Source organism: Rhincodon typus, chromosome 32 (genome assembly GCF_021869965.1).
Source record: "Rhincodon typus isolate 14 chromosome 32, sRhiTyp1.1, whole genome shotgun sequence".
Lineage (NCBI taxonomy): Eukaryota > Metazoa > Chordata > Chondrichthyes > Orectolobiformes > Rhincodontidae > Rhincodon > Rhincodon typus.
In genome coordinates this window covers 22,617,141-22,637,618 of record NC_063363.1, presented here as the reverse complement: position 1 = coordinate 22,637,618, position 20,478 = coordinate 22,617,141, and the positions used below count along the sequence as shown (strand labels likewise).

General features: G+C 40.5%; 1 protein-coding gene across 1 annotated transcript in view; it reads left to right on the top strand.

Annotated features, from left to right (window-relative positions):
* LOC109931428 (beta-galactosidase-1-like protein 2) overlaps positions 1 to 17,758 on the top strand; it is a 68,766-nt gene extending 51,008 nt beyond the window's left edge. The window contains exons 15-19 of the mRNA XM_020530720.2: positions 286 to 364; positions 4,640 to 4,727; positions 8,490 to 8,601; positions 14,951 to 15,067; positions 16,114 to 17,758. Coding sequence (XP_020386309.2) covers positions 286 to 364; positions 4,640 to 4,727; positions 8,490 to 8,601; positions 14,951 to 15,067; positions 16,114 to 16,197 — 480 coding nt within the window. The 3' untranslated portion in view covers positions 16,198 to 17,758. The remainder of the gene's footprint in view (positions 1 to 285; positions 365 to 4,639; positions 4,728 to 8,489; positions 8,602 to 14,950; positions 15,068 to 16,113) is intronic.
* The last annotated feature ends 2,720 nt before the right edge of the window (positions 17,759 to 20,478 follow it).

Genomic DNA, 20,478 nt, shown 5'->3' with positions numbered 1-20,478 from the left:
TGCTGTATGTAAGACTCCAGCACTGTGAAGTATCATAGAATGTTCCACATGGCTTATTATGTTAAATATTCTGTTATTCTTTTGTTAAAATGTAGGATTTCTGTATTAATCATTGTGCAATCTTTTTGCAATGTCTGCCTTTAAATTGTTCAATTACTAAAATCCACAGCAATGTGAATCTGCAGTATTGCTTAAAAGCTATACACATCCTTGATTCGCTCTGATGAAAATTACTTGGTGATGATATTCTTTGCTACTTTGCATTGAAATTTTTGTTTCTTGCAGGGAAAGCGAAATTTGAGCCTTTTGGTGGAAAATCGTGGTAGAGTCAACTATGGTGATAAACTTGATAACCAGCGAAAAGGTGATTCTGTAAGGTTGCTAACAATGTAGTTAGTCCTGCTGTGTGAATGAGGAGGGATTTCCAATCACAGAATATGATACTGATGAAGGCCATTCAGCAAGTTGTCTGTACCGGCTCTGAACAAAAATGCGATCCCATACTCCCAATTCCTCCGTCTCTACTGCATCTGCTAATGGGATGAACATTCCACTCCCAGACATCCCAAATGTCCTCCTACTTCAAGGACCATAAGTTTCCATCTCCCAAGATTCATAATGCCCTCAACAGCATCTCCTGCATTTCCCACACTTCTACCCTCAAATCCCTTCTCTTTCCCCTGCCCCACCACCAACAACAACGGATAGAGTCCTCCTGATCCTCACCACCAACCTCTGAGTCCAACACATCATCCTCCACCACTTTTGCCACCTGCAATCAGACCCACCCCTATCCACTTTCCATAGGGACTGCGCTCTCTGTGACTCCCTCATCCACACTACACACCCCACCACACCCAGCATCTTTCCCTATAACCGCAGGAAGTGCTGCACCTGCTTCTACACCTCACCTCTCACCTCTGTCCAAGGCCCCAAACCACCATTCCGTATCTGACAGGATTTACCTGTACATCATCTAACCTGGTCCACTGCATCCATTGCTCCCGATATAGAGGAGACCACGTGCAGACTCAGTGACTGATTCGTGGAGCATCTGCACTCTGTGCACTCCAATCAACACCACCCTCTGGTTGCCATCCATTTCACCTCCCCTTCCCACTCCCTTGGCGACATGTCCATGCTGGGCCTCCTCCCTTGTGAAAATGAGGCCACATGAAAATTGGACGAACACCACCTTATATTCTGCCTTAGGAGCTTACAGCCCAATGGCCTCAACGCAGAATTCACTAGCTTCAAAACCTCCTCACCCCTGGCCTCATCTCGTACAGCCCTCCCTCTCATTCCCCACCTCCTTGACCTGACACAACCTGTCCATTTTCCTTCTTGCCAATCCACCCCACCCTTCCCATTGACCAGTCTCCCCAACCCCCTACCTGCATTCACCTATCACCACCCACCTATCTTGCCCCAAACCCACACCCCTTCCTATTTATTTCTGAGCTCCCTTCCCCTCCCCAGTCCTGATGAAGAGTCCTGACCCAACAAGTCAACTTTCCTGCTCTTCTGATGCTGCCTGACTTGCTGTGTTCCTCCAGCTCCAAACTATACCGACGTTAACATATTACAATCTGTCTTTTCCCAACAACCCTGCATATTGTCTGTTTAAATAATCATCTTATGTCCTGAATGCCTCAATTGAACCCACCTCCACCATGCTGCTAGGCAGTGCCTTCCATCTCCTAATTACTCGCTGTATGAATAAGATTTTCACAGCTAGCATTCGCTTCTTTTGCAAAACACTTTGAATCTGTTTGCTAGTTTTTGATCCTTTGGGAGCAGTTTCTTCCGATCTGCTCTGTCCAGGCCTACCATGACATTGAAAAATTCAATCAAATCTCCTCCTAGCCTTCCAACTTCAGTCTTTCTTCAGAATTGAAGTTTCTCATCCCTGAAACTCTTTTTATAAACTTCTTCTACACTCTGCCCAATGCTTCCTAAAATGTGGCACTCAACTGTATGCAATACTCCAAAGGTCTGATTAGTGTCTTTTATAAGTTTAGCATAACCTGCTTCGCCTTGTAGTCTAACCCTGTATTAATGAAGTGTGGAATGCTCAATGCATTATTATGCACGCAATGCTCTGCCTACTTGTTTTACCACCTTTTATGCACACGTATACCCAGATGTCTGCTGATGCACATTTTTTTTTTTTTTTTTGGAATATACCCTATATTTATTACTGGCTCTCCATAGTCTTTGTACCAAAATATATCATCTCTCACTTCTCTGCGTTGAATCTCATCTGCCATGCCACCTACTTGCCCGCATCCATGTCCTTTCGGAGTTCGACATTGCTGTCTTCACGGTTTGCAGTGCTTCCAAATTTTGTGTCATCTGCAAATTTTTAAATTGTCCCCCCCTTCAAAACCATAATTCCAAACAAATTTATCTCTAAACTCCGAAACCTGGGTCTTGGCTCCTCACTCTAACTGGATCCTCGGCTTCTTGACCATGGACCGCAATCAGTAAGATTGTGATAACACTTCCTCCACCATAATCCTCAACACCAGTGCTCCGCAAGGCTCTGTGCACAGTCCACTTCTGTACTCCTTATACCCTAATGACTGTGTGGCCAAATTCCACCCCAACTCCATTTACGAGTTTGCTGACGACACCACTGTTGTACGTCAGATCTCAAACAACAATGAGACAGAATACAGGAACGAGTGCTTAGTGGCATGGTGTAAAGACAACAATCTCTCTCGGTGTCAACGTCAGCAAAACGAAGGAGCTGGTCATTGACTTCAAGAAGCAGAGTGGAGAGCACACCTTTGTCTGCATCAAAGGTACTGTGGTGGAGATGGTCGATAGCGTCAAGTTCCTGGGAGTGACGATCAACAATCTGTCCTGATCCACCCACGTCTACACGATGGTCAAGAAAGCACAACACCACCTCTGCTTCCTCAGGAAGCTAAGGAAATTCAGCATGTCCACAAGGACTCTTATCAATTTTATAGATGCACCATAGAAAATATCCTATCTGGATGCACCACAGCATGGCATGGCAACTACTCTTCCCAAGACAGCGAGAAATTACAGAGAGTTGTGAACACAGCCCAGTCCATCACGCAAACCAGCCTTCCATCCATTGACTTCTTCTAAACTTCTCACTGCCTCGAGAAAGTGACCAATATCATCAAAGACCCCTCCCAGCCCAGTTATACTCTCTTCCACCATCTTCTGTTGGGCACAAGATATAAAAATTTGAATACACATGTGAACCGATTCAAGAACAGCTTCTTTCCTGCTGTTATCAGACTTTTGAACAGACCTCTTTAAATGTTAATTCTCATCTCTGTCTCTCTCTGTACCTTCTCTGCAGCAATAACACTGTATTCTGCACTCTGTTTTGCTACCCTGATGCACTTTGTATGGCATGATCTGCCTGTATAGCACACAAAACAACACTTTTCACTGTTTCTTGGTACAAATAAATTAATAAGTCAATCAGTCGATCAATCAACCTGTTTCCCAAGATCTAGATGATTTTCCAGATGATATAAAAATTAAGGGTCACTATCCAGCCAAATAAACCTATTAAACATCTCTTCCTGTATTTATGTTGCTCTTAACAAATTATGGAATAAAATAATGACTTTTCTTGCACGTATGACATTGTATTGAATGCTTTCTGGAAGTCCGAGTACACCACATCAACCACAGTGCCCTCATCAAGCTACTCTGATACATTTTCAGATGTCTCCAGCAATTAGTCAGACATGACTTTCCCTTAACAAATCCATGCTGTGAAACTTTATCTGATTTTGCAACCAATTGGAAATGTATTTACAAAAATACAATCAAAGAAAAGGACTAGGCCACTGAGCCCTTCGAGCCTGCCCTTCATTCAATAAGATCATGGCTGATTTGATTTTAACTTCAACTCCATATTCCTTCATACCCTTGATAATTTTTCATCCCTCTTTTTTTCATTTTAGTTAAAGCCCATGGGATTTCTTTTTCACCTCTGATCTCAACTGTTCCTATGTTCTGCTATTCAACCTTCATATTTCCATAAATTTTAGTTTGTTCAAATTTCACGACACTAATCTACCAGATCATGCAGCCTCAAACACAGCTGTACTGACTTCTGCTGCCTCAGGGCTTCAATTTAAAACACTCCCTCTCCCTTTAACATCTTCTAACTCTGCTGCAGCCCACTGAGAACTTCATGTTCCTCCAACACTGACCTCTTGTGCTCCTCTCCTGCAACTCCTCCGTTCAGCCAAATCAGCCTTCTCCTTGAATGCAAGTTGTTTAATGACTTTTACTGTGAACCGTGGTCATCTGAAAATATTTCTGTTCTTTAGAATTCACTAAGTGATGGACCATTGTGACAGTGTAGCATCCCTACCTTTGAGCCAGCAAGTCTCGGTTCAGGTTCCACCTACCATGGAGATGTGTCATAACATGTTCACGAGGTGATTATTCAGGGATGATTTGACTAAAGTGAAGAAAAAAAAACGGAATCACTTCATGATGTCCAGAATTCCTTTCAAGACTCCTTGCATTTTCCTGTGATTAGATTACTAATACCCCAGTTCAAAGTGAGTACCACTTCATTCAATCTGACAATTGTGTTTAAAAAGAAACCTGTTGTTCTTTTTTGATTTTTCAGGTATCATAGGTGACATCTTTCTGAATAAGGAACCTTTGAAGGACTTTACGATCTACCCCTTAGAGATGAAAACAAATTTTATTGAGAGGTAAAATATCAGGATTTCACCACACTTTGTGATTTGTTATATTGTGCAATCCTTCCAGCAGTTCTTGTAAAAGATATTTTTTGCACATACTAGCTCAGGTCCTCTGGACGAAAAGTCAGAGCCACCAGAAGTCCTAACGCAGTGACTGTGCAGGAATTGCCCAGGCGGTTTTAACATTCAATGGGCAATCACCCTGCATCCAGAAATCTCCAACAATGCCTTGAGTTAACGTTGCAGATTTCAGAAGGCTTGCCTGGATAGTTAGTAGAAAATGTGTGATTAAAACCAGTTCTAACTCACAATACACCTGGCCCCAATCCAAGATTACCATCCTACCTCCCTGCTTTAAATAGGTAGCGCCATCACCCCACCTTCTCTTTTCCCCCAACCCCCACTGCTGTCACCCATCTCCCGTCACCCTACACTGTTGCTCAACCCACTTACACACCTACTCGTTGATACATTAAGTCACACTGCCATCAAGACATTGTATTCTGGTACTTTTTAAACTTTTACCAGAATGTAAGAATATGGGAATTAGGACCAGGAGCAGGCAATTCAGCTGTTCAAACCCACTCTACCTATTTAATGTGATCATGGCTAATCTTGTCCTGATCTCAACTCGACTCTCCTCTCCTATCTGTTCCCTGTAGCCTTTTATCCCACTTTGACAGGTAGTGCAGTTCCACTGGATACTGAAAAGGCTATGGGCCCTGACAACATTGCATCAACTGTTTTGAAGGTGTGCTCCAGGACTTGTGTGACCATAGCCAAACTGTTCCAGTACTGGTACAATATTGTCATCTACCTGACAGTGTGGAAAATTATCCAGGTATGTCTTATCCACAAGAGCAGGGCAAACCCAACTTTGTCAATTACAGCCCATCAGTCTACTCTTGATCATCAGTAAAGTAGTGGAAGGTGTCATCAAGAGTGCTATCAAGTAGCATTTTTTATTTTAGCAATAACCAACTTACTCAACTCAGTTTGGATTCAGTCAGGGCCACTCAGCTCCTGACCTTGTTACAGGCTTGGTTCAAACATGGACAAAAGAGCTGAATTCCATAGGTGAGATGAGAGTGACTGCCCTTGACATTAAGGCTGTAATTGACAGTGTGTGACATCAAGGATCCCTAGAAAGACTAGAATCAGTGGGAGTCAGAAGGAAAACTCTACTAGTTGGAGTCATATCAGAAACAACATTGGTTGTGGTTGTTAGAGGTCAGTCATCTCAACTCCAGGAGTTCCTTGGGGTAGTGTCCTAGGCCCAAATGCCTTCAATACCTTCATCACTGACTTTTCTTCCATAAGGACAGACGTGGAAATGTTCACTGATGGGATGTTCAGTACCGTTTCACACACCTAAGATACAGAAGCAGTATGTGTCCAAATGCAACAAAACCTGGACAGTATATAGATTTGGGCTGACAAGGGGCAAATAACATTTGCACCACACAAGTGCCAGGCAATGAGCATCTCAAACAAGAAAAAAATCTTACCATTGCCATTTGACATTTAATGGCATTACCATTGCTGCATTCCACATTATCAACATTCTGGGGTTACCATTGACCAGAACTTCTAGCCATATAAAAACTGTTTACAAGAGCCTGTCTACTACCTAAAAACAAAGTGTTGTAGAAACTTGGCCGGTCTGACAGCATCTGTGGAGAGGAAATACAGTTCATATTTTGAGTCCAGTTTTGAACAGTTCTGAGGAGACAGGTTGCCAGGTACCTTCTCTATTTTTACCTGCCATGTGTTTGCATTGTCAGGTTCTTGCTAGTGGAGAGGAGAATTAGAAGTGCAATGTTAATAGTGCAAGTTGGTGTAAAAATGAAATGCAGATGCATGGAAATAAATTAATCTCACTTGAAGGACAAGATTCAGAACTTTCATTTAAGGCTTACATGCAAACATATGAAGCAGAAGTAGGCTATCCAGACCCCTAGCCTGCTTCACCATTCAATAAGATCATGACTAATCTGATTGTAACCACAAATCCCCACATTTATCTACTCTGATAACCTTTCAACCCCTTGCTAAATATATTCATTACCTGCCTCTGCGTTAAAATTATACAAGGACTCTGATTCCATTGCCTTTTTCAGAGAGAGAATTTTTATGGGGTCTTATGGGGATCTACGGTTACGGGGAGAAAGCAGAAGAATGGGTTGAGGAACTTATCAGCCTTGATTGAATGGCCTAATTTCTGCTCTTGTGTCTTCTGGTCTTATAGACTCTCGAGCCTCTGAGGAATAAAAATCTTGTCTCATCATTGATTTATGCTGAGTTTAGATCACTGTTTACGGGTTGTTCCACAATCTTGGATAGATATTGTGATGAACGGTGGGAGGAATCTGAGTCTCCACTGCTAAAATCAAATGCACTCACCCCAGACAATGCTGCTATCACCTGCCCTAGTTTGAATACCTATTTCTTAATTTCGCAAACTTGTAACTCTTACTGATATGAGAGCGTGCCACCTTTGTACCATCCTCATTTTGAATTGAATCCTGACTGATCGTGAATTAGTGCCTAATGAGCAAGTAAAGGCCCGTAGGAATTATGGTCAGTTTATTGAAAGATTCTTGGCTATTTAAAGTAAAATGTATGTCTTTGCCCTAGTGTTAAAACCTTTTTTCTTGCAGTAATCTTATCCATCATTTCCTTCCTAGATTCTGGACATTCGCCTTCTCTGTGGTGCCTCTTCTGTTTTGTGTATTAAGCTTAGACTAATTGACTGATGTGGTATTTTAGAGCTGAGTCTTTTTCTGTTCTCGCGTAGTACCCACTTGTTTGTATGGGCATACATGTATGTGCACACAATTCTAGAAGCAAACTCTGCAATTGGCCTCATTGTCTGTCTCTGGTTTAGGGACCAAGGAAGGCTCAGGAGTGGAAAGCTTAGCAGCTTTTCTCGGATGCTAAACCAGTGAGACCAGTTGCAGCGTCCTTGCAAGAAAAGCGTCATGGCATATCTGGATCCAGCTTTATCCAGCACTCACTTTGCCAGTGCAGTTCTACATACTAGTCAACTCTGGGACTTCCATTCAATTGTCAGGCAGCATTTAGATTACACCAGTGAGAAGACAAAGTACTGTAAACCAGGAGACTTCTTCAAGAACACAGACTTTAAAGTAGTTTATCTACTATTCTAATGATGTTACAATCGCAGTGCTACCTAAGACCACATTTGATACCATTAAGAAGGCCTAGAATTTAGGATGTCTTGACAATGATGCAGAATAACCATCAATATGTAACCTAATTAAGAAATAGAGGATACCATTGTGATAACAAATGACTCCAGACAACATCCATTTTCCCCGTCACAGAAGGAGGGAAAATCGTTTGCATAAAGATCAGCTTGGGAGGCAGGGCCTGTTCACCTTAACGGAATGTATTCTTTTTTAGTTGTAGAAGTGATATCAACACTGAATGTCTGTCCAGAACAGACTTGCAGGATCAAGGTGAGTGATAAGCACCAATCACCCAGCAGGATGCTGTCAGGAAATGCATTTGTAGTACTGTTTACTGGACAAGCCATGTGACTGTCATATTGGCAATTAAGTTGGTTTATTGCTTCTGCGCTTTGTAAGCTTAGTGCTTGAGAATCACTTTAACCTTGTACTTGCTGTTTGCCTCAAGTCTCACTTCAATGAATAACGGTTCTGAGATCTGTTTAGTGATAGTTGAATATTGCTTATTGGGAATAACGCTGTCAGCTTTTTTTTTCTTTGTCTCTTTTTTGGGTTGAAGTTTCTCAGCCATCCAGTTGAATGCTGTTCCAAAAAATCCGACTTTACCTGCATTTTTCTATGGTATACTATACGTGGATTCGTTGCCTTATGATACCTTCATAACACTTAAGGTGAGGAAAATAATTTTGACCAATTCCACACCCTGTTTTGGCTAGTGATATTTAAAACAAAATGGACAACTTGCATCCTAAACGCAAGACTTGTTGAATAATAAAGCAGTTGGAAAATTAAAATGAAACAGCAATTTATCGAACTAAAGGTCAAATTCAACCCAACATTGGTGGGAAATGTGATTCTGTGGCTTTTAAACAATTTTTTTTGAAAATGAAGCTTTTAGAATTTTAAAATGTAGCTATCGTTGAAAGTCTGGCACAATTGAATATTCACTCTGTGGCATTTTGAGTTTTAGAAAGTGTCTCTGTTCTAACTGAACTGTTCACTGCATTTGTTTATTATGTTACTGCTCCTCTGATGCTGACACTGTTTTTCTTTGAATTTTCATAATATTGTCAAATCTGCTGTTTTTACTTTCCCTTTTACTCTTATTTACTGCAATTCTTTAAACTCAATTTAGATCAGAGAATGTATTTTATTGATCCAGACTCGACTCATTCTCCTTGCAGTTTGTGCCATGAGCTGAGACATGACAGACACTCAAGGGAAAACAGAGCAGACTGAGGCAAGGAATCAATTTAGATCAATCCTATCCATTTCTTGTGAAGTTTACTTCAAATCCCTGTAATTTTATGTAATCTCACTTTGGACTATGCTTATGTTACCATTCATTGTTCAGTTTTTTTTTTGAACAATAAATAATAGCTTGAATTTTAAGAGATGGTAGGGCCTATTTTGTGTTTCTTGTCCCTGGTGTTACTGAATGAGCCAGAGCAGAACAGGTACAGGAAACACAGATGATGAGTCCACATACGTGACAAAACCCACCCAAATTCTAAAAAGAAGTACAACTTAATTGCAAATTAGGTGACTCTAGGAGCTTCTCCTTTCCTTGCAACCTTCCAGGAATGGGTATAATCTGCCTCTGATGTTCATTGTTAAGTGATTCCTTGATACAAGAAGAGCTAGTAATCCAAAAGAACCAGTACAAAGTACTGGATCGAGTTAACTGTGTTTAAAAAAAAAAAAAAAAAAAAAAAAAGTGTTTTTGATGCATTTTTTTGTTGATTGTTTATCATGAGATGTGGGCATCACTGGTTGGGCCAGCAATTATTACCCTAAAGATGATGATGATGATGAGCTTCCTTCTTGAACGACTGCAGTCCTTTGAGAGTAGGCACAATGCAGTTGGGGAGTTCAAAGATTTTGACCCAGTAATAGTAAAGGAAGTTGAAATTGTCTATGGTTTGGAGAGGAACTTGCAAGTGGTGATATTCATGTGCATCTTCAGCCTTTGTCCTTCTAAATGGTAGCGGTCCTGGTTTTGGAAGCTGCTGCCTAAGGAGACTTGATGAGTTGTTACAGTGCACCTTGTAGACAGTACACCCTGTTGCCATTATGCATTGCTGGTGGAGAGAATGAAAATTGTAGTTTTAAGATGTAATGTCAGTCAAGTAAGTTTGTTTGTCCTGGACGGGGTTGACTTTACTGGTGGCCGTTCAATTGGGAGGAACAGCTGATTCCTGTCCTCCCTCTCCATGACCCTTGTAATCTTATACACCTCAATCAGATGCTCCTCCGCTTTCTCTGCTCGAAAGAAAACAACTGGAGCCTACCCAGCCTTTCTTCATAGTGAAAATACTCTACTCTAATCCAGATAACATCCTGTGAATCTGCAATCATATCCTTTCTATAGTCTCGCAACCACAACTGCATTCACAACTCCAGCTGTGGCCTAACCATGGTTTTGTACGGCTCCAATGTAATTTCCCTGCTCTTATAATCTGTGACATAATGGATACAGGCAAGTGTCCTGTCTGCTGCCTTAAGCCCCCTATTAACCTCTCCTGCTGTCTTCAGGGATCTGTCGAAAAACACCCCTAAATCTGTCTGTTCCCCTGAGCTTCCTAGTGTAGTGTCATTCATTTGAATATTCCCGCTTGTCTTGTGATGCACTTTGGATAAAGCAACCTCTCACATATCAGGGTTAAATTCCATCTACCACTTATCTGTCCATTTGAGCAATCCATCTATATCTCCCTGTAACTTGAAACCTTCCTCAATATTAATCACCTTGCCAATCTTTGTATCATCTTCAAACTTAGTTATTGTTCTCTTCACCCCCAACCCCCATACTGTTCTCATCCAAATCCGCTTATAAAAATATACCATGCACAATGAGGGACTGAGCACTGATCCCTGTGGTACATACCTGGACACTGGCCTCCAGACACAAACTGTTTTCTATTATCACCCTCTGTCTCCTGCCACAAAGTCAATTTTCTATCTGTCTTGCCAAGTGTCCCTGGAACCCATGTGCTTTACCTTTATCACTCTCTCATTTGGGATCTTGTCAAAGGCTTTGCTGAAATCCATATAAACTACATCAACTGCACTACTGCATCTACACATTGGATCACCTTGCCCAGTGATCCTGGGCATGCTTCTCAGGACTTGAAGCCCACATCAAACCTCCTAACTGAAGATTTCGTTTTGGTGAATGCTTGTTTTGACTGCCATGAGAGCACACCCCAGACTGGAGTTATCTATAGAAGATTCACTTTGATAAATAAGTATTAGCATTCAGGCTGCATGATTAGCCCAACTTAGTTGTGACCGATTCACGATAGTTTAGTGGTTTGGCGTATCATTTCAAATGAGCACCTATGTCTTGAGATTTGATCTTCAGAAGTTTCTGAAAGCAGGTCAAATGAAAGTGGTTAAGCTTCTTGGCATGAAGGTAGTGCACAATTCATTACTCACATACAAAGCACAGAATAAGCAGGATTGTTCATCCAAGACTTTCAGTTTGGTAAACAGATTTACTCTTCTTTGTTTCCAGATTGAAGTTCAAAGTCTCTTGAAGTTTATGCTTGATTTGCCAATTCTTACATCTATCTTCAAAATTGACTGCTCGTAGAACTCCCTAACAGCATTGCGGTGTCCTGTATCACATGCACTGTAGCGGTTCATTAAGGTGGCTAGTAAATCCAAGTTCCCTAGAAATTTTAAATTTGAAAACCTCCTACCTTTAACATTATTGATGCTTTCTTTCTGTACCTCATGAGAACTGCTGGTTCCTTGCTGATTTGTGAACAATTCACCTTGACAGCTGCTAGCCCTGTTAGAGAGCTACTCAGCAGGAATGGATTGTGAGATACAGAGTGAGACACATATTAAGCCTGAGTAGCATCCAAACAGTTGCCAGTTATTATTAATTCTCCTGTTCCATCCATTATGCTCCTTTTTAAAAGCTAATGCTTTGACCAGGCTTTTAGTTGTCTGTTTTGATATTTCTACAAGGGATTTGGTGCCAGGTATTGCTTATTAATTTTTCTATGAAAGACTGACATGTCCTGGAGCTAATCTCCTGCATGCTGTGTCTGAAAAGAAGTGGTTGATTTGGGTGTAACCATCCAAAATGCCCTTTATTCTCAAAAGCTGCCAGTGGATTGGAAGACCACAAATATAATGCCTCTATTCAAGAAAGGAAGGGGTCTGAAAGCAGGAAATTATAAGCCAGTCAGTCAAATATCTGTGCTTGAAAAAGTGCCAGAATTCAATAATAAGGATAGCAGAGTCAAAAATAGAAATTACTGGAAAAGCTCAGCAGGTCTGGCAGCATCTGTGGAGAGAAATTAGAGTCAACGTTTCGGGTCAAGTGACCCTTCCTCAGAACTGGCAGTTTCACAGATGCTGCCTGACCAGTTGTGCTTTTCCAGCAATTTCTGCTTTTGCCTCTGATTTACAGCAACTGCTATTCTTTTGGTTTTTAAAAATAATAGCAGGACATTTTAGAAAATCATATTGTTTTCATGCTGTTGTTGCACGATTGCAAAGTATTTGACAAATTATAACCACCAAACTGGTAAGATATAGCAATTTCCAAAGGCATTCAGTAAAGTGATACTTTACAGTTTACGACAAGGTAAGAATTCATGTGTTAGGGGTAATATGTTAGAACATTGGCTAACAAGAAATAGTGTGTGTGTGATAAGTTAATTTCAGTTTGGCTGACTATAGTTAGCCTAACCCTAACCCTAACCCTAACACTCTCGCAGGGATCACTATTACTGCCTCAACTATTTACAATCCATCTAATTAACTGGATGAAGGGACAGAGCCTTGTAGCTGCATTTTCTGATGAAACTAAAATCACTGGGAAACTTCGCGGTGAGGAGAATATTTAAAAAGACATTAATTTTTGTCAATCTTAAAGATAAGACAGGACCCAATTCTGTGATACCTACTCCAGTTTTCATCTTGTGGGATATTTTATGAACCCAGTATAAGGGTATGAAGGGCAAGTCTGCATTTAAAACCTCCCCACAATTTTGATGGAGTGGGCTTTTGCGTGAGAAGTGCTAGATGGCTCCTCAAAGGAGTTGTAAATTAGTGGGAATGCTTAATCTGGACTTGGGAACCATTTGACAGTAAAGTTTTAAAGCTGTTATCAACACTGCATTTTATATTTAAATGATGTGTGATTTATTTGTTAATTCAGTGATTAACGATGGGGCTTTGATCTTAAAATGTAAGTGGCAATCGAATTGAACAACATTCTGGAAATGCTCACATGTTAGAGCCTGTCCTCGATAGGAGAAAGTGTTCTTCTGTGTTGCAGAATGTGTGTGGGCGATCGTACATTTTGAGTTTTTGCAATTATTCAGTGTCCTAATATCTGCTGAGCCTTTGAAGAGCTCATCCAGGTTCCACTGGGCAAAGAACCAATGGATGTAATAATGACATGAGCCAATGTTTGAAATGTTTGTAGAATTGTCAGTATGAATGGCTGTGCTTGACTGTCATCGAAAGCTTTAATTCTCTTGCACCTCTCAAGCTTCAAGTAATATTCAAGTAAACAAAATTTATTCAAAAACCACTTGAAAGAAAGTAAGTTACGACATGCTCACATGGTACTAAAATTGCAAGTCTTGTGGACTGAGAGGAGGATATTGAAGAACTACAGGAGGAAGCGAACAAGACTAGATATATAGGCTGGTGGATTAGACAGAGATGTGGAGAAAAGCAATTTGACACATTGTTAGAAAGAATGAAGAAAGGCAAGATGGAGGGATGGGGAAAAAGGTACAATTCTACTATAGTAGAAAGTTGTGATAAACCTAAGGGGAAGGAATGGTCTGGTGGTACTATTGCTGAACTGTTAATCCAAAGACCCAAGTAATGTTCTAGAGTCCTGGGTTTAAATCCTGCTACGGCAGAGGGTGGAATTTGAATTCAGTAAATATCAGGAATTAAGAGTTTAATGATGACCATGAAGCCATTGCTAGTTGTTGGGAGAAAGCACCCATCTGGTTCACTAATGTCCTTTTAGGAAAGGAAACTGTCATGCTTATCTGGTCTGGCCTACACGTGACTCCAAAACCACAGCAATGTGGTTGACTCATAACTGCCCTCTGGGCAATTAGGGGTTGACAATAAATGCTGGCCTAGCCAGTGACAACTTTATCCCGTGAATGAATAAAGGAAAAAAATACAAAACACTGATTCATCCTCAGCTGGAGTGTCGCGTCTAATCTTAGCACCACACTTCAAGAAAGATATGAACCTTTTCTGTAAGCTCTCCAATGCTTTCAACAAGTGGTTCTGAAGATGAGGATTTCAGTTGCTGTTCTCAAAAGGTTCTCCTTAGAAAAAAAAGTTGAGAAAAAATCTTTGATAGAGTCCAAAGTCCTGTTAAGTCTGGATGAGAGATGGAGAGAAACTGTTCCCATTGACAAATGGTTTGGAAAGGAGAGAACATTGATGTAAGGAAATTGGTCAAAGAACAAAAGGCACAGTGAGGGGGAAAAAGCAGTTTTCCTCAGTGAGCCATTCAGAGCTAGAATTGCTGCCTGGTGGGTGGAGGCAGATTCAACTGTGACTTTCAAATGGGAATTGAGAACTTCATATGAAGGGAGAAAAATGCAAGGACGTAGGGGAAAGGCAGCAATGTGGAACTAATTGAGTTGCTTTTGATGAGGTGGCATGGATATGGCAGACCAAGTGGTAATCTTCAGTGTTTTAACCATTCTAGTATTCTAATCAATGATATTTAGGCTCAACAATTGTATTTCCAGCCAGTTCCTCAACTTTCTGTCCCCCTCTTGCCCATTCACCACTTGTATTTTTGTGAAACATTTACAATCAAGACCTAAACAAAGAAACAAAAAGAACTGTGGATGCTGGTAATCAGAAACAAATCAGAAATTGCTGGGAAAACTCAGCAGGTCTGGCAGCATCTGTGGAGAGAAAGCAGAGTTAACATTTCAGGTCCAGTGACTCTTCTTCAGACTTGATTTTATTTACTATCAAGTTATTTTGTTTACTTCTTGTAACTTTCAGGGCTGGACAAAAGGAGTGGTTTTTGTGAATGGAATGAATTTAGGCCGCTACTGGGAAATAGGGCCACAACAGACACTATACATACCAGCCCCATGGCTACAGCATGGCAGTAATGAGGTAAGAAGTGAGAATGGAACTGTTTTTCCAGCTGTTAGAATCCATTACTATTTTGTTCCCCTCTATTAGTAAAGGTTACAAAGGTCACAAGTAAGATTTTTTTGGATCAACTTCACCCAGTAGTTGTGACTGTATAGTTACCTGAGCTTCCATATTGCCTTATTCCATATTTGAGCAGAAATAGTGGGGGAGCTGTTCCAATGAACCTTGAGCTTCATTCTCTGAGCAATGAAATAAAAATTTTAAACACAAAAATCCAAAATTCAATTACGCTCTTTGTTTGAAACTCTCCTCAGCACTTGATTTTCCTTACTTCATTTTCTAACCCTGTTTCACTTTTTTTTTCTGTTTTGTTAATGCCCAGAAAAAGTCAACATACTTGTGAATGAATACTGTGATCAGTGCCAGCAGATGAAAAATAATAGTCATTATTAACCATGAACAAACCCACTGTAGACTTTAAACTATGATCATTGGCTCAACAATATGAAAGTTTGGAGTTCACAGCATTATAATTGGTGATTCCATGTTAGCACTGTCACCTTTTTGAGTTAGATACCCAGGTTTAAGCTCCTACCTATGACCAAAATTCATCATTTAGGTTCATATTTGTGTGGTATTACATTTTGAGGTGTTACCTTTCAGACTTACAGCATCAAAAGGTGGTATTTCTTGCTGGGAGGGGTCACGCAATACATCAATTTAGCCCATGTACAGTACCTTATGACTGTGGGACAGATTAGTTACTAGCTCCTGGAAGAGCCACAGGCTGACTTTTGTTTTTTTGGGGGGGTTCTGGGGTGTGGTCAGTGGTCAGTGGCTAGGTACAACTTCTGTAAGCTCCTCTGGAATTTAGACTGATCCTCCTTTCTATCTGAATCGTCAAGGCCTATTTGAGTGGAAAGACACCTCATCACAGCATTTTGCTCAAAAGTAACAATCTCATATTTTTCTGTATCAACATTGAACAGTAAATTTGCACCACAGAGTCCCCTTACCTTTTTCATTTGTAACTATGATTTCACATCTTTCCCTTTTTAAATTAGATTGTAGTTTTTGAAGAGAGCAAAGCTGGAAGAACAGTTGAGTTTTTAAACAAACCTGACTTGGGACCAGCTGAACATGTGTGAAGACGAGAACACAGAACTTTTCTTGACTACTTCTAGTTGGCTTTTTGGTGGAAGAAAGCATTCAGTTGTACCAATGTCTGATCAACACCACATTCAGGTTTTGGAATAAAGCCTTTATTGAAAAGTACCAGAATAACTTGTGATTCACTTGGATTGATCTATTACAGAATTGTATAAAGTTTAAGTGCTTAAAATTACTCTGATTAGAAGTGTACAAATGCCTGACACTCTTTTGAAATCTCCTTTCCCACTGTTTTAGCAAAGTGGTTAACATGTTTAAAATAGTTGTGCTGCTACCTTTGCTGAATTAGTGTCCAGAAAAATTACAAATTGGTGTCTTTTTTAATGTAATCTGTGTTACTAATCCATTTTGGGACTGAAATTGGCAAAATTAATTTACTTTTTATAATCTCATTGAAATCCATTTCATCTCTGTTTTAAATTTTTTCTCATTAGAAGTTATATTTTAATAACAGACATTTGGATGAGTTCCCCATTCACTAACATTTATATGTTATAACATGATGTGAAATATCAAACATGCATAAGAACTAGGAGCAGGGTTGGCAATTCAACCCCTGGAAACTGCTCCACCATTCAATATGATCATGGCTGATCTGGGGCCCTTAATGTCCAAGACCTTTTTTCTGTTTTCTTGAAAATCACTAACAATGCCCTCCTGTGTCTTGCAGAAGTTTTTCCTTGCATTAAGTTGGTAAACTATTTGGAATTTGCCATTCTAGCTAGTGCCAGGAGCAGATTGCTGTCCTGCAGCTCTGATCTTTGGTGACACCAGGTTTTTCTGTCCACGGGGATTGTTAATGTTTTGTTGACTAACTCAGGAGGAAATGCTTAGTCAAGTAGGTGCATTCAAATTTGCGTGAATTATGTGATGGTAGCTTGTCTCAAAAAACTACTCTATGTTGGTGACGTCAAGGCCCAAAGTCCTGAAATGTTGTAGGAGAGTAGTTACAGAGAAATTTGAATCCAAATTGAAGACATGAATTACTTGCCAGAAGCTGACTGAATAGGTATCAGTAGCATCAGATGAAGGCAAGTCCATTTGAGTTGAACAACAGGAGAAGTACTGGGGGAGAATGGTGTGCTCAAAAGCTGTAGGGAGAACAAGTGGTTACCTTGGGATAACTCTTACAAAAGATGTAATTGAAATGTTCCTAATTAAAACTATCTTCTATTCATCTGTAGAATAATTTGATTTGATTTATTGTCTCATGTATATATTATAAATACAGTGGAAAGTGTTGTTTAACAGTTTTTTGGATTTTCATTCCCCATTAGCTTTTTATCTTCCTCTTCATCTTGCTCTCTACTCCTCCCTTAGAGCTGTATTTTCCTCTGTCTCAATTGCTTCTGATAAAACATGCCATCCTCATGTTTTACATGCACCACTCAAATTTAAGTGCTGCTCAAATTTGTAAGCTCTCAAAACTTTTGTATCTGCAAATTTCATGTTGCCTTAAAGTACTGTGACAAGGGAAGGTTATAAATTTTGCACAATTGAATAAATGTTTGAGGTTAAAAATAAAGACCAATCACCACCCCTTGTTGTTACGGTGTTTAATTTGCTCTTTTTTTTTCTAACTTTTTGTTGCAAACTATTCCCAACTGTTCCTTGAAATGGTGACAGGGGTCTAAAAGGGAAAGTCTTTAAAGCTAATTGACCACAACCCTCTTCAGCCTGTATAAATAATAGGGCTAAGAGTCAGAGGACCACACCCTTCTAGGTCAGCTGCTGCAAACGTCTGGAAAGTGTAACATTCATCCCTATTTTCTGTTCAATGATTGGCTGTGTTCTACAACATGGCATGGCTGCATGAAGACTGACCTTTTGGATTCTAAAGATCTTTATTGATTCTACAGACCGAGCTAAGGAACTTTAAGCTGGTTAAGTTTATCTCTGTTAGTTGGTGGTTATAAACTAAAACCTCTCATGGGCAGACAAGCTTTAAATGACACACAACTTTCAGATCTATACAATTAAGATAGGGCAAACTAGAGGATAAGAAATCGGGGCAGAATTCTACGGGTTTAATAGTTACTATTTAGGAATCCAGGGCTATTCAATAACCAACTACTGCAAGAAATGGGAGAAGCCAGAATATTTATTTTGTTATTGATATTATTTCCTGGAATATGGCCATTGCTGGGAACATTGACATGTAGTGCCCATTCAAATTGTCCTGTCGAAAGTGGGGGTGAGCTGCTGCCCTAGCTGTTGCAGTTCATCTGTTGCAAGTGCTACCATAGTGCTGTTAGGAAGGAATGGTGGTAAGTTCCAAGTCACAATGGTGTGAGGCTTGGAGGAGAATTTTCAGGAGGTATTTTTCCATGCATCTGCTGTCCTTGTCATTCTAGGCTGTATGGGTTTCCTGTTTGGAAAGTGCAGTCAAAGGAATCTTGGTGCTTTGTATTTTGTACACTGCTGCATTTGTGTTGGAGTGGGGGAATTTTTTTTTCCTTTATTCATTCATGGGTTGAGGGCACCGCTGGCCAGGCAGCATCTATTGCCCATCCCTGACTGAGAGCAGTTAAGAGTCAACCACATTGCTTTGGGTCTGGAGTCACTTATAGACCAGACCAGGTAAAGATGGCAGTTTCCTTCCCTAAAGGGCATGAGTGAACCAGATGGATTTTCCCCAACAATTGACACTGGATTCATGGTCATCATTAGACTCTTAATTCCAGATGTTTATTGAATTCAAATTCCACCATCTGCCGAGGCAGGATTCGAACCCACGTCCCCAGAACATGATGTGGGTCTCGGAGTTAACAGTCCAGTGATAATACCATCAGGCCGTTGCTCAATGTTCAATGTAATGGACTGGCTGACACTTCTTTTTTCACTCTGGCTGTGACCACTGGCTAGGCCAGCATTTATTGTCCATTCCTGATTGCGCTGAAGACAATAATTATAATATATTCAGACAGTAGGAACTGCCGATGCTGAAGAATCTGAGATAACAAGGTGTAGAGCTGGATGAACACAGCAGGCTTTCTGAAGAAGGGTCCAGACCCGAAATGTCAGCCTTCCTGCTCCTCTGCTGCTTGGCCTGCTGTGTTCATCCAGCTGTACACCTTGTTATCTCAATAATTATAATCTGTCTTCTTGAATCTCTGCAATCTGTGGTGTAAGTATACTAATAGTGCTGTTAAGAAGGGAAATCCCAGAATTTTGACACAGTGGCAGTTAAAAGATGGTATGATTCCAAGTCCAGGATGATGTGTAGTTTGTAGGGGAATTGCCAGCTGATCTGTTCCCTTGTATCTGGTGCCCTTGTCCTTCCAGGTGTTGGCACTTATGGGTGTGGATAATGATGTAGGAGAGTTGAGTTGCAGCAGTGCATCTTGTGGACAATGCATCTTATGGGCAGTACAGTCCTGCCACTGTGGTGTAGAGGATGAACGTTGAAAATGATGGATGATGTGCCAATTATGAGCTGTTTTGTACTGAATGGTGTCAAACTCTGTGTATTGTTGGAATCGTACGCATTCAGGCAAGTGGAGAGTATTCCAACACACGGACACACGGCCTTGTGTTTGGTGGCTAGTCATCGAGGTGAGTTGTTTATCACCAAAGTCCTAGCCTTTGACTTGCATTGTAGCCACAGTATTCGCGTAGCTGGCAGTGTTTAACTTCTGGTCTGTGATAATCCCCAGTGATTTGAGTTGGCTGAATTTGACGTCTATGATGCTGACGACCTCAGGAGGTCATCCACTTTGCATTCTGGCTAAAAATGGATGTAAATACTTCAACCTTGTCTTTTGCACAGATCTCCTAAGTTTCTCTGTCATTGAGGGTGGGACTTATTTGAAAGGCCTTCTCCTGCTTTTGTCCACCACCATTCATAACTGTATGTGATAGTACTGAAGTGCTTGGATCTGGTCTAGTAGTTGTGGGATCACTTAGCTCTGTGCAAGGTTTGAATCAGTTTGTTTGTTAGTTTTCAGTCATTTCTAAAAGCAAATGGGAACCACGTGTAGGGGAAAGTTGCACTATAAGTGCCAGCCTTGGATGAAATAACAGGGAAACCAGTAAAAAATATATTATGTACATTGTAATGTTTTATATAAAGTTTTGAAGTGTTTGTAACCCACTGGAGTCAGTTTTACATTTCGCAGTGAAAAGACAGGCTCTCCTTGCACGTACACAAAAGTAAACAATCATTTGACATGATTTCATCCCCATTATCCTGTCCTATGGTTTTAATTAATCATTGACCAAAGAATGGTCATTGGTTCCTGCTTGGTGATCACCTGATG